This window comes from Lathyrus oleraceus, chromosome 5, assembly GCF_024323335.1.
Source record: "Lathyrus oleraceus cultivar Zhongwan6 chromosome 5, CAAS_Psat_ZW6_1.0, whole genome shotgun sequence".
NCBI classification, from domain to species: domain Eukaryota; kingdom Viridiplantae; phylum Streptophyta; class Magnoliopsida; order Fabales; family Fabaceae; genus Lathyrus; species Lathyrus oleraceus.
Genome location: NC_066583.1, coordinates 441,187,190 through 441,201,716, shown reverse-complemented (window position 1 = coordinate 441,201,716; position 14,527 = coordinate 441,187,190). Strand labels below are relative to the sequence as shown.

The 14,527-nt window shown below is 40.3% G+C and overlaps 2 protein-coding genes and 1 pseudogene across 2 annotated transcripts; all 3 read right to left on the bottom strand.

Moving 5' to 3' along the window:
• Positions 1-3,230: 3,230 nt before the first annotated feature.
• On the bottom strand, positions 3,231-3,971 carry LOC127081237 (uncharacterized). The gene has a single exon (XM_051021515.1). It carries the CDS (start codon positions 3,969-3,971, stop codon positions 3,231-3,233), a length of 741 nt encoding a protein of 246 aa, XP_050877472.1.
• Positions 3,972-7,445: 3,474 nt separating this feature from the next.
• Positions 7,446-8,055, bottom strand: LOC127081236 (GDSL esterase/lipase At5g45670-like; annotated as a pseudogene).
• A 4,408-nt stretch (positions 8,056-12,463) lies between these two features.
• Positions 12,464-13,204, bottom strand: LOC127081235 (uncharacterized). The gene has a single exon (XM_051021513.1). The coding sequence runs from the start codon at positions 13,202-13,204 to the stop codon at positions 12,464-12,466; it is 741 nt and encodes a 246-aa protein (XP_050877470.1).
• Between the last annotated feature and the right edge of the window lie 1,323 nt (positions 13,205-14,527).

Here is a 14,527-nt window from a genome sequence, read left to right as displayed (position 1 = left end):
TTGTTTTGCTTTAGTTTACTTCAATACCTTTTTTATGCACCACAAAGCCAAGGAAATCACCCGTCTGCACATAAAAAGCACACTTTAATGGATTCATTTTCAATCCATATTTTCTCATCCTTACAAAGGCCTTTCGGAGATGTTCGACATGAGTAAGTCGACCATTTGATTTTATCACGATATCATCAATGTATACTTGCATGAAATCTTCAATGAAATCATGGAACACTGAGTTCATTACCCTCTGATATGTCGCTCCGGCATTTTTCAGGCCGAATGGCATGACAACCCACTCATATGTACCTAAGGCTCTTGGGCATCGAAACGCCGTCTTCGGCACATCTTCCTCTGCAATAAAAATTTGGTTATATCCAGAATAACCATCTAACATACTTAAATATTCAAAACCAGCGGCAGAGTCGACCAGCATTTCTGCTATGGGCATGGCATACTCATCTTTGGGGGTAGCAGCATTTAGATCTCTAAAATCAATGCATACTCGTAAAGACCCATTTTTCTTAATTACTGGCACAATATTGGCCAACCATTCAACATACCTTGCAGTTTGTATAAACTTTCTTTTAAGGAGCCTTTCTATCTCCGCTTTTATTTTTGCCATGATATCTGGTGCGAAACACCTAGGCGTCTGCTTTACTGGCTTTCTTCCAGCTTTTATTGGCAGTTTTAGCTCTACCAAATCCCTACTTAAACCAGGCATTTCATTATAATCCCAAGCAAAACAATCCTTAAATTCTTTAAGTAGAGATATTACCTCAGATTTTAACTCTTTGTGATGTTGGCGCTGATGTATGTTGGCCTCTTGTCGCCATTTTCGCCAAGGTCGACTTCTTCTAAGGGGTCTTGTGGTCGCATCTTTTCTAGCGCCTTTGGATATTTTTCAAACCCTAAAGGTTCATCGTCGTAAATGCAGTCCAAATGTTGCATGTTGACGTTTCCTTTAGTCACAGCTGACTTATCTGGAGGCTCTGGCACAATAGCCAAAATATCTTCTTTCTTTAAAACATAGGCTTCGACAGCCATGTTTTCTTCAGCCTCTAGGGACGATTTTATTTTGTTCTCGGCAACGTATGCCAAAATCCTCTTTAGAGCTTCTAGCTCAGACATCATCAGTGACATCCCCCCAGCCTGTCGGCCGGATTTCTGCATAAGGTGGTTCCTCTAAACGTTCCACATCCCAAATGAAGCCATGAGTTTCGTGAAAAGTTAGAGAAACAAAAGCTTCACTCAGATTAGAATACACATCCTCAGCTGGTAAATAAGGAGAAATGTTAGCCAACTTTCTCTTGAATTCCTTCTTGCCGACATTGTTCACGTCAGCCATGAAATAGCCTTTATCAGCTTCAATGTTCTCGACCACTCCATCTTCTCTCCAAATTACCAATCTCTGATGTGCTGAAGATGGTACAGCTCCCACACCATGGAGCCATTCTCTGCCGACTAGAAAATTGTAACTTGGCTTGGCATCTATTACCATGAACAATGTTGGCCTAGTGATTGAGCCGACAGTGACGTTCACCATGATCACACCCATGGTGCTTTTTGTTTTGCCCCCATAGTCAGATAAGACTATGTTGTTGGATCTAACATCAGTATCATACTTGCCAATTTTCTTCAAAATATGGTGTGACATGATGTTAACAGTAGCACCACAATCTACCAACACTTTGTTGATAGTCACACCTTCCACTTTATCCCTAATCAATAGAGGTTTTAGATGACTCTTCATAGTCATTGTGGGCCTCTCAAATATTGCTTCTTGGCTCTCAATAGAACCATCGCTCAGCACAAAGTAACATCTTGGCTTATGTAACGCCATTTCTTCAGCGTCGACATCGTCTACCGAATTCTTCACCTCAGTAACACAATTGTATTATTCTGGTAGAATTGACACCATGTTGACTAAGATATCCAAACTTGCTTCTGATTCTGAATTGAAGTCATCAGTAACCTCATCAGAACATTTTTCACTTGGTCGACGGACATACTCCCTGATCCGTTCTTTAGCTGCAGTGTCGACCCTCAGAACAACTCTCTTTCTAGAATTAGCCCCATTAGCCATGCCTTTTCCAGCCATTTCCCTAGCAGCCTCTCTTTCAGCCTGCTTGTGACGTTGAAAATGTCTCCATTGAGTTCTGGACATGGGGTTCTTCGCCAAATAATTTTCAGAAACATGAGTCTTTTTCTCAGACTTGAACTCACGCCTGTAGTTGATTGCTAAACCTCCTCTGGCAGCAGCAACACCTTTTGGGGTTTCTAGTTTTCCCTGAGGCTTGATCCAGGTGCCTCTAGGAGCACTTGCTGATGGTACGAAGCTCCTAGGCCTTGCTTGATCATTTTTCACAGCTTTCCTTGGGATTCTTTCATTCTGGCGTGCTCTGTTCAGCCCACTTCCTTTGCTTTTTCCCAATTGTAGCTTTTGGAAATTTTCAGCAGCAACTTTGTCGGTGACAGCACCACATCTAGGGCATAAGCAAACTTGTGAACCCTTATTCTTGCAGCGATACAGGAAATCTACCAAATCTTCATCAGCCCTTGGATAGACTTCAGCTATGTCGACATCTGGGCTTTCACTAATTTCCTCTAGCATGCCAGCCTCATCATATTCAGTGATCTCGACCATGTTGATCTCGACTGGCTCAACGAATAGAGCTTCCTCCTGGTGGAGAAGGTCAGCGTCGATCTTCATTTTGCGGCCAACAAATTTCAGCCTGCCTTCTTGAATTGCTTTCTGAACCAGATCCCTGAAAAGATAACAATTAGAGGTATTATGACCAAGATAATTATGATACTTACAAAATCCTCTTTTATGTCTTTGTTCCAATGGTGGTATTTTAGTACCAGGTGGCACCACCATTTGACCATCTTTAACTAACAAATAAAAAGTTTCCTCACACTTTGTCACATCAAATGTATAAGTTTCTGAAGGGAATTTTGGATTGTTTTCGACAGGATTTTTCCCTTGTGCAGGAAGTAATGACCGACACTCATAAGCAGATCCTGGCTTTAACTCAACCACGTCAATTTCTAATTCGGCCAATGAGGCATAATCAGCCTCATAGATTGGATATGTCACATCATAATCGACGAAAGCTATTTTTTCCTTCTTAGCCTTCCTGTGTCTAACCTTTTCTAACCTTAGTCGTTCGAGATGTCGAACTCTATCAGCCAATTGTGACATACTCTTTACAAAGGTTAGGTCTATTTTCTTCCTAATGGAATAATCTAACCCCCCCAACAGCCATTTGAACAAGTTCATGTCCCGGTACTTGCGTAAAGCACCTGGCCTTTAATGATCTAAATCTATTCAGGTAATCGTCAATACTCTCGGCAAGCCTTCTCTTAATGCTAGACAATTCTGCCAAACTGATTTTGGAGTGCCCTTCGTAAAAAATTTCATGGAACTTCTTTTCTAACTTGGTCCACGAATCAATTGAATTTGGGGCCAAAGAAGTGAACCATATGAAGGCAACCTTAGTCAAAGAAGAAGGAAAGTTTTTTACTCTCAAACACTCATTATGAGCCAAATCTCCCGACTCGGTTAAATATCTGGCAATATGTTTTATTATCGACTCACCAGATTCTCCCCCAAACTTAGTGTATTTAGGCACCTTCATTCCTCTAGGTGCCTCGGTTTGGAGAACAAATTCAGCCAATGGGGAAGCATATAGTGGCCTTTGCAATGTGGCACTCATACCATTCCTAGCCATAATTTTTTCGATAATAGTTGTCAAATTGTTTTCCACTGCTAAGTCTTCTTGCCAATGTTGATCGACAATTTGATCAGCATCCTGATGTCGGTTAACTAACACCATTTGGTTACGTCCTGCTACTCCTGACTCAACGCCTTGATTTTGTTGGGGTCTAAGGATTTGTCCCTCATGGACTGTCTCATCTTCTGCTGCCCCTATCTCTACTTGAACAGGAATGGTTTGCCTAAGCACTTGTGCCATTTATCGAGCCGGTGCCCCCAGGAAGTTACATAAGCGTGTCAATTGATTAGCCACCTGCCTATTTGTTTCAGCAGATTCCTGTATCACATGATTAAAAACTATACCCATTTGATTAGTTAACATATTAACCAACTCATGATTACTATCATCCATTTGTTGCCTCAACGCCGCTATTAAAGTATTCGACAGCGGCATGGTTCTATTCTGAGTATTATTCCTATTCTGAGCATTGCCCCCTTGCGCTAATCCCTGTAAGGAGAGACTCGTATTTTGAGCGTTGTTTGAAAACAATGTTGCACTTGATGTTGACTGATATCCTGGCATTAAGGAATACGGCATTCCATAAATAGGATCTGTGGTACCAAAGTGAGGCACATAAGGTCTGAACGTTGTTATTGTTGATCCTGAACCTCCCGGTGGAGGTAAAGGAATTGATGTTCCAACCACACATGTAGTCGACATCGTTGAGGCTGCACTTGCCAACGGAGGCAAAGTTGCAACTTGTGAAATTACTGTTTCTGTAGCGGATAAAGTCCCTTGTGGCACTTCATCCATATTGGAGTTTGACATTTTCACAGTTTCTTGTGGTCTACTATATAGTTTGCCACTTCTAAGTTTCATGCAATTGCGTAACTACACTAGCACTCGTCCCACTAGGCGTGCCATTTTGTTTACTGTGGAAATTGGTAAACAACAACTGGTCCTCCCTAAGCCTTAAAACTAAGGGTTACTTGCAGGATCGACCAGTTGATCCTAAGACATGTGCTAATGTAACAGGGTAACTCGTTCAATTCGACGGACTATTAACTTTGTGAGAAACGGCTTCTGACAAAATACTGAACAAGCAAAGGTTTTTCCACACGAAATGATGATGTTATAGACTATGGGTGACTCGTGACCGACAACACTATGACACACAATGAACACGCTTTTGGTGAATTCTATTATCGTAATAGAAATAGTGTCGACAGCGTAGACGACAACATAAAAGGACAATTCAAACTTAAATGAAATTAAAATAAAGTGTTCAACGGGAACAATTGAAAAATAAGGAAGTTGCATTGAAGTAAATGCGGTGATTCACGTACATAGCACTCTTGAAAACTCTTGCTTCCTCGCGCTAGGAATGTGAAGTTTTTTACAAATGATTTTGGTACAAAGTGAACACCCGGAGTCCTCTGTGGAATCCCCTATTTATAATGAACTAAAGAAACTGTCTACAAGCAAAACTACTCAAAAATAACTGTCTGTAGACAGACGTCGTGCCACACGATCTAGAAACTGCTCCATATCTTTGGCGCTTGTTCTCCTTGTAACTGCTAGTCATTTTGAATTTCAAACTTATCCCGCTCAGGTATTTATGTCGACATCATCCCCTATGTGTTTGGTACAATCAAGAATTTCTTAAGTCCCAATCTCCGGTTCAGTCGACAGAATGGATTTCGACCAAACTTACTTCTTCCGTCGATTTCATCTTCTGATAACTTGTGGTTTCTCCGGCTCTTGCTTATCTTGGGCTCATCTTTTCTTTCAAACCTCCCCTTGGTGGGGTATAATCCTTAAATCTATAAGGAGCTTTCATTAATTACGTCTTCATTGTGCCCTATCAATTTCCTATGGTAACAGGAAGATGAGGGTGACGAAGATGGAATGAGGTCGAGAAAGTGAGAGAGAGTGAAGGTGGCAAAAAACAAACCCCCGTTCTGAACCGTGAAGGTATTAATTTATACTCTTAGATATCCTCTTCTCCTTCTTCTATTGTGTATTTCTGTAAGGTTCTTAAGCTTAGTTTTGTAACTGATTTGTGTTAGGTTGCTATGAATTTGTTAGAGGGTTTTATGTTGGTTAGAAATGTTAGTTTGGAAATTAGTTCGTGTATCAATTTTGCAGGTTAATGTTGTTGTGATTCAAGGAGAGTTTGTTACGGTTGGGTTGAAGTTCGTTGGACAGTTGGAGGTTCTGTTATCAGTTTTACATAGTGAGGTTTTTGGAATTCTGTTGGAGGTTTTGGGTGAAGTCATGTTGGTCATGAACTCATTCCCTAGTTTTGTTATCAGGTTGGAGGTTATTAGTAGTTGGAGGTTGTTGAAAAAATTAGTTAGAATGGAATTGTGAGGTTGAGATTCAGTTCTGTAGTGGAGTTTTGAAGTGTTGATGAGAGAGTTTCTTTGAAGGGTTCAAGAATTTGGTTAGGGTGGTTATGACAGTTGAAAAATTGGGTTTTGAATTATCATTTTCTTTCATGTTGGTTAGCAATTTATGTTGGTCATTTTTTATGATGCATTCTGTTTGGTGCAGGTTTCGTTTAGAGCGCAAACTGGTTCTAAATCCCGATCATAATCGCCAGCTATGGTTGCAGTTGCGAATTGGTGTTTTGGTTGCGTTTGTTGCAGGACTGTTTTTGGATTTGTGGTTTTCTTGCAGGGTGCAGAATTGACTGTGGTCATTTCAGTTTGCAACTGGCTTTTGCGTATTTCATTCGTCTTCACCACCATCTGCTTCTTTAACATCAAGGGTAAAACCATACTATTGATCACAACCCATGTAAGAATCACACATGAAGTAGAAGACATATGATTTCTTTCCAGCATCAGCAGGAGCAGTAAACTCCAATTCGGCTTTCAACTTCTGCTGCAACGACACTCGTTTAATTGTAGGTAACATGTTGGTTTTTGGAGGTCTTTGCATTGTCGGTTGTCGCATTGATTTTTTTTTGTCGTATCGGTTGGACTGTCGCGTGTTTATGACAAATTGTGCAGGTGGACTATTCGATTGTTGATGAAAGATTTGTTTCTTATGTTAGTATTTGAGTCAAAGTGTGAACAAAACTTCGTTTATTCATGGAAGAAGATATCTGATATGTCATTAATGTTGACTAATTTGCAGGTTCCGCTCGTGTAAAATTTGAATGAACTTCAGTTGTCAGTTACCCTTACGCAATGACATCCTACTTTCAGTGAGATGAACACGGCTAGTCGTGCTGAAAAGTCATGTTCTATTTCGAACTGTTGGGAGGTTTTTGTGTGAGTTGTTGCGTTCTATCGTGGGAACGAAAGCGAAATAGGTTTTGTATTTACATGGCTTTGCGTTATGCGGTGATTTGTTATAGTCTATTGCCATGTTGAATATAAGCTGCAAGATTCGCATTGGTTATTGTATTGGATGGCGAAGCTAACCATTATGCATTTCATCATGGCCATGCTGCTAGACTTCTATACCATACCTGAATGTTGGATTGTTGGATTTTTCCGCATTGGTTGTGTGATTTAGTTGATGCAGCTCCAAGTTGTAACTGTAACCGTTTCCGTTTCCGTTTTGGCCATAGTTATTTGTATTAGGATATAGACAATGGATGTAATAGGATGGACTTGTATGGATATTGGAATGATTTATCATGGGTTAGAGTTAGATATTTAGAATTGGATAATTGTCTTGGATTATGTAGAAGGATATTGGTTCAAATGGTATGGTTAATTATGAATGGATTTTGGTTGTATTAAAATAATGGATTTTGGTTGTATACTGACTACCTATTGAATAGAATTGAGGCATGAAATAGTTGTTCCAAGTAATCATTGCTACCCAATCCAATTGAGTAAATGCATTTGCTCAAGTAACTCGCAGCTTGATCCTCAGTTCCTAGTAACTTCACCAATTGTGACACAGTTTCTTGGTAATTACTCACTTGGCCGCTAAAACTAAAGCGCCCTCCCAGTTGCTGGCCAGTTTCCTCTCTAATTCCAGCAGTTGCAGATGCATAATTGACTCCTTTCAGTATGGCATCATCACTAGTTGATGCAAATGGAGGAATTTGATCCTCGAATCCCAATAGTTCAACAATTTAATCAACATCGGTTTTCCCATTGGAAAATCTATCAAAAGGTCCATCAGGGAAATCAATTTCGTAAGGAAGATAATCATCTCTAGCCAAAGATCTAAGAACATTGTTGTTACCATTATCCACCAAAGAATCACCAAAAATGAAGTAACAAGGAACTTGTGGTGCAACTCTAACTCCGCTCGAGAAACAAAATGTCACAACGAACAACAACGCAACCCTGGTTATGAGATCCTGAAATGCCATTGAAGAAAGAAATGGTAGGTAGAAGATAGATAGTGATGTGTATGTAGGGATTTATGCAAGTAATCTGGTGAAATGTAAAGTGAATGAATGAAGATTTGGTTTAAGTGAGACAATAGTTCATGTTCAAATGTTGATAAATAATGAATTAACCTTGACTTAATAGACTATGATGCATGGATGAATCACTTATGAACGATCTAAAAGTGGGCTAAGAACCTCAATAGACCAAAGACCAATGCACTAAATGCAGGCATGAATCCAAGAACCAAATGAAGCAAAACCTGGCCTAGGGTTTGATAGCCACAATTCTAAATTAAGCAACAACCAAGAACTTAAACCAAGAGACAATTCACACCAATAATTTGTCAATGCCATGACCCCACTTAGGGTTTCCAACACCTCGATGTAAGTCACATGAACCTCAAAGATCAATGCTAGGAGTTTGATGAATCCCAAGTCCACAAGTCAACCAAACAAGACAGTTGAATACCAAATATTCCTAACTAGGATTTCCCATCAATCTACAAAGCTCCTTTAGGATCAAGAACTAGGGTTGCAACCCACATGATGAGCAACACCATAATTTTAAAGCCAAAATCCTGATTTTATCAACCATGAACTTTGAATCTATGATACTTGTCAAAAAAATGAATGAATGATGGATATGAATGAGACATGGATGAGGATAGACGGGTTTCTAGTTATAGGTTAGATAAAAGCAAAAAGGGAGGGCAAATTTTGGGCTATGACACCTAGGAGTACCTATGACACTTTGTGTGTTAACACATTCCCTATGTGTAACCAACCCCCTTACCTGTAATCTCTGGAATTTTATTAGTTTTGATTTGAAAACTTCTTATATTTGGGTTTTGTTCGTACTTTTCCCTTTTCCTTTGGAAACAACAAAAGCGTGGTGGCAACTATGGTTTTATTGACGTTAAGTTTATCCATAGCTTGATGGTCATAAATTTACCGCTACATATGGGCTTGAAGGATGTACTTGAGTGTGTTGAGTCATGTCTCAAGACTTGAGATCATGTCTTGATCAAAATTGTCAAATGAAATTGAATGTTGCTGAGAAACCCTAATTGGTGAGTCAGATGAAAGTGAAGCTTGATGCACTTGTGATTAGGCCACAATACACTTATTTATTGATGGAGAGAGGTCTCTTGAGTTCATGAGCTCTTTGAGGGAAAGCCTAATTCACAGATGAAACAAAACCAGACATATCTTGATCTTGAGATTACCTATGCATGAATATGTCTAGGATGCAAGTGATTATGAAATATAGGGGTAATTTGTGGGGTGTCACAATAGTGTACCATCTCACTTTCATCATCGACCACATTATCTAATGTAATCACACATTCTTGCAACCTTTCAGGCATGTGTCTTATTTTTGAGGTCTGCTTGTGCTTGCTTGACCTCTAACTTCTTCTTGTCGAACTTCTCTTTCGACTTCAATTGCTGGTTCTTCACATAAGATTCTCACTGAATCTTTCTTGACGTTTTCGGCACATCTTCCTCTGCAATAAAAATTTGGTTATATCCAGAATAACCATCTAACATACTTAAATATTCAAAACCAGCGGCAGAGTCGACCAGCATTTCTGCTACGGGCATGGCATACTCATCTTTGGGGGTAGCAGCATTTAGATCTCTAAAATCAATGCATACTCGTAAAGACCCATTTTTCTTAATTACTGGCACAATATTGGCCAACCATTCAACATACCTTGCAGTTTGTATAAACTTTCTTTTAAGGAGCCTTTCTATCTCCGCTTTTATTTTTGCCATGATATCTGGTGCGAAACACCTAGGCGTCTGCTTTACTGGCTTTCTTCCAGCTTTTATTGGCAGTTTTAGCTCTACCAAATCCCTACTTAAACCAGGCATTTCATTATAATCCCAAGCAAAACAATCCTTAAATTCTTTAAGTAGAGATATTACCTCAGATTTTAACTCTTTGTGATGTTGGCGCTGATGTATGTTGGCCTCTTGTCGCCATTTTCGCCAAGGTCGACTTCTTCTAAGGGGTCTTGTGGTCGCATCTTTTCTAGCGCCTTTGGATATTTTTCAAACCCTAAAGGTTCATCGTCGTAAATGCAGTCCAAATGTTGCATGTTGATGTTTCCTTTAGGCACAGCTGACTTATCTGGAGGCTCTGGCACAATAGCCAAAATATCTTCTTTCTTTAAAACATAGGCTTCGACAGCCATGTTTTCTTCAGCCTCTAGGGACGATTTTATTTTGTTCTCGGCAACGTATGCCAAAATCCTCTTTAGAGCTTCTAGCTCAGACATCATCAGTGACATCCCCCCAGCCTGTCGGCCGGATTTCTGCATAAGGTGGTTCCTCTAAACGTTCCACATCCCAAATGAAGCCATGAGTTTCGTGAAAAGTTAGAGAAACAAAAGCTTCACTCAGATTAGAATACACATCCTCAGCTGGTAAATAAGGAGAAATGTTAGCCAACTTTCTCTTGAATTCCTTCTTGCCGACATTGTTCACGTCAGCCATGAAATAGCCTTTATCAGCTTCAATGTTCTCGACCACTCCATCTTCTCTCCAAATTACCAATCTCTGATGTGCTGAAGATGGTACAGCTCCCACACCATGGAGCCATTCTCTGCCGACTAGAAAATTGTAACTTGGCTTGGCATCTATTACCATGAACAATGTTGGCCTAGTGATTGAGCCGACAGTGACGTTCACCATGATCACACCCATGGTGCTTTTTGTTTTGCCCCCATAGTCAGATAAGACTATGTTGTTGGATCTAACATCAGTATCATACTTGCCAATTTTCTTCAAAATATGGTGTGGCATGATGTTAACAGTAGCACCACAATCTACCAACACTTTGTTGATAGTCACACCTTCCACTTTATCCCTAATCAATAGAGGTTTTAGATGACTCTTCATAGTCATTGTGGGCCTCTCAAATATTGCTTCTTGGCTCTCAATAGAACCATCGCTCAGCACAAAGTAACATCTTGGCTTATGTAACGCCATTTCTTCAGCGTCGACATCGTCTACCGAATTCTTCACCTCAGTAACACAATTGTATTATTCTGGTAGAATTGACACCATGTTGACTAAGATATCCAAACTTGCTTCTGATTCTGAATTGAAGTCATCAGTAACCTCATCAGAACATTTTTCACTTGGTCGACGGACATACTCCCTGATCCGTTCTTTAGCTGCAGTGTCGACCCTCAAAACAACTCTCTTTCTAGAATTAGCCCCATTAGCCATGCCTTTTCCAGCCATTTCCCTAGCAGCCTCTCTTTCAGCCTGCTTGTGACGTTGAAAATGTCTCCATTGAGTTCTGGACATGGGGTTCTTCGCCAAATAATTTTCAGAAACATGAGTCTTTTTCTCAGACTTGAACTCACGCCTGTAGTTGATTGCTAAACCTCCTCTGGCAGCAGCAACACCTTTTGGGGTTTCTAGTTTTCCCTGAGGCTTGATCCAGGTGCCTCTAGGAGCACTTGCTGATGGTACGAAGCTCCTAGGCCTTGCTTGATCATTTTTCACAGCTTTCCTTGGGATTCTTTCATTCTGGCGTGCTCTGTTCAGCCCACTTCCTTTGCTTTTTCCCAATTGTAGCTTTTGGAAATTTTCAGCAGCAACTTTGTCGGTGACAGCACCACATCTAGGGCATAAGCAAACTTGTGAACCCTTATTCTTGCAGCGATACAGGAAATCTACCAAATCTTCATCAGCCCTTGGATAGACTTCAGCTATGTCGACATCTGGGCTTTCACTAATTTCCTCTAGCATGCCAGCCTCATCATATTCAGTGATCTCGACCATGTTGATCTCGACTGGCTCAACGAATAGAGCTTCCTCCTGGTGGAGAAGGTCAGCGTCGATCTTCATTTTGCGGCCAACAAATTTCAGCCTGCCTTCTTGAATTGCTTTCTGAACCAGATCCCTGAAAAGATAACAATTAGAGGTATTATGACCAAGATAATTATGATACTTACAAAATCCTCTTTTATGTCTTTGTTCCAATGGTGGTATTTTAGTACCAGGTGGCACCACCATTTGACCATCTTTAACTAACAAATAAAAAGTTTCCTCACACTTTGTCACATCAAATGTATAAGTTTCTGAAGGGAATTTTGGATTGTTTTCGACAGGATTTTTCCCTTGTGCAGGAAGTAATGACCGACACTCATAAGCAGATCCTGGCTTTAACTCAACCACGTCAATTTCTAATTCGGCCAATGAGGCATAATCAGCCTCATAGATTGGATATGTCACATCATAATCGACGAAAGCTATTTTTTCCTTCTTAGCCTTCCTGTGTCTAACCTTTTCTAACCTTAGTCGTTCGAGATGTCGAACTCTATCAGCCAATTGTGACATACTCTTTACAAAGGTTAGGTCTATTTTCTTCCTAATGGAATAATCTAACCCCCCCAACAGCCATTTGAACAAGTTCATGTCCCGGTACTTGCGTAAAGCACCTGGCCTTTAATGATCTAAATCTATTCAGGTAATCGTCAATACTCTCGGCAAGCCTTCTCTTAATGCTAGACAATTCTGCCAAACTGATTTTGGAGTGCCCTTCGTAAAAAATTTCATGGAACTTCTTTTCTAACTTGGTCCACGAATCAATTGAATTTGGGGCCAAAGAAGTGAACCATATGAAGGCAACCTTAGTCAAAGAAGAAGGAAAGTTTTTTACTCTCAAACACTCATTATGAGCCAAATCTCCCGACTCGGTTAAATATCTGGCAATATGTTTTATTATCGACTCACCAGATTCTCCCCCAAACTTAGTGTATTTAGGCACCTTCATTCCTCTAGGTGCCTCGGTTTGGAGAACAAATTCAGCCAATGGGGAAGCATATAGTGGCCTTTGCAATGTGGCACTCATACCATTCCTAGCCATAATTTTTTCGATAATAGTTGTCAAATTGTTTTCCACTGCTAAGTCTTCTTGCCAATGTTGATCGACAATTTGATCAGCATCCTGATGTCGGTTAACTAACACCATTTGGTTACGTCCTGCTACTCCTGACTCAACGCCTTGATTTTGTTGGGGTCTAAGGATTTGTCCCTCATGGACTGTCTCATCTTCTGCTGCCCCTATCTCTACTTGAACAGGAATGGTTTGCCTAAGCACTTGTGCCATTTATCGAGCCGGTGCCCCCAGGAAGTTACATAAGCGTGTCAATTGATTAGCCACCTGCCTATTTGTTTCAGCAGATTCCTGTATCACATGATTAAAAACTATACCCATTTGATTAGTTAACATATTAACCAACTCATGATTACTATCATCCATTTGTTGCCTCAACGCCGCTATTAAAGTATTCGACAGCGGCATGGTTCTATTCTGAGTATTATTCCTATTCTGAGCATTGCCCCCTTGCGCTAATCCCTGTAAGGAGAGACTCGTATTTTGAGCGTTGTTTGAAAACAATGTTGCACTTGATGTTGACTGATATCCTGGCATTAAGGAATACGGCATTCCATAAATAGGATCTGTGGTACCAAAGTGAGGCACATAAGGTCTGAACGTTGTTATTGTTGATCCTGAACCTCCCGGTGGAGGTAAAGGAATTGATGTTCCAACCACACATGTAGTCGACATCGTTGAGGCTGCACTTGCCAACGGAGGCAAAGTTGCAACTTGTGAAATTACTGTTTCTGTAGCGGATAAAGTCCCTTGTGGCACTTCATCCATATTGGAGTTTGACATTTTCACAGTTTCTTGTGGTCTACTATATAGTTTGCCACTTCTAAGTTTCATGCAATTGCGTAACTACACTAGCACTCGTCCCACTAGGCGTGCCATTTTGTTTACTGTGGAAATTGGTAAACAACAGCTGGTCCTCCCTAAGCCTTAAAACTAAGGGTTACTTGCAGGATCGACCAGTTGATCCTAAGACATGTGCTAATGTAACAGGGTAACTCGTTCAATTCGACGGACTATTAACTTTGTGAGAAACGGCTTCTGACAAAATATTGAACAAGCAAAGGTTTTTCCACACGAAATGATGATGTTATAGACTATGGGTGACTCGTGACCGACAACACTATGACACACAATGAACACGCTTTTGGTGAATTCTATTATCGTAATAGAAATAGTGTCGACAGCGTAGACGACAACATAAAAGGACAATTCAAACTTAAATGAAATTAAAATAAAGTGTTCAACGGGAACAATTGAAAAATAAGGAGGTTGCATTGAAGTAAATGTGGTGATTCACGTACATAGCACTCTTGAAAACTCTTGCTTCCTCGCGCTAGGAATGTGAAGTTTTTTACAAATGATTTTGGTACAAAGTGAACACCCGGAGTCCTCTGTGGAATCCCCTATTTATAATGAACTAAAGAAACTGTCTACAAGCAAAACTACTCAAAAATAACTGTCTGTAGACAGACGTCGTGCCACACGATCTAGAAACTGCTCCATATCTTTGGCGCTTGTTCTCCTTGTAACTGCTAG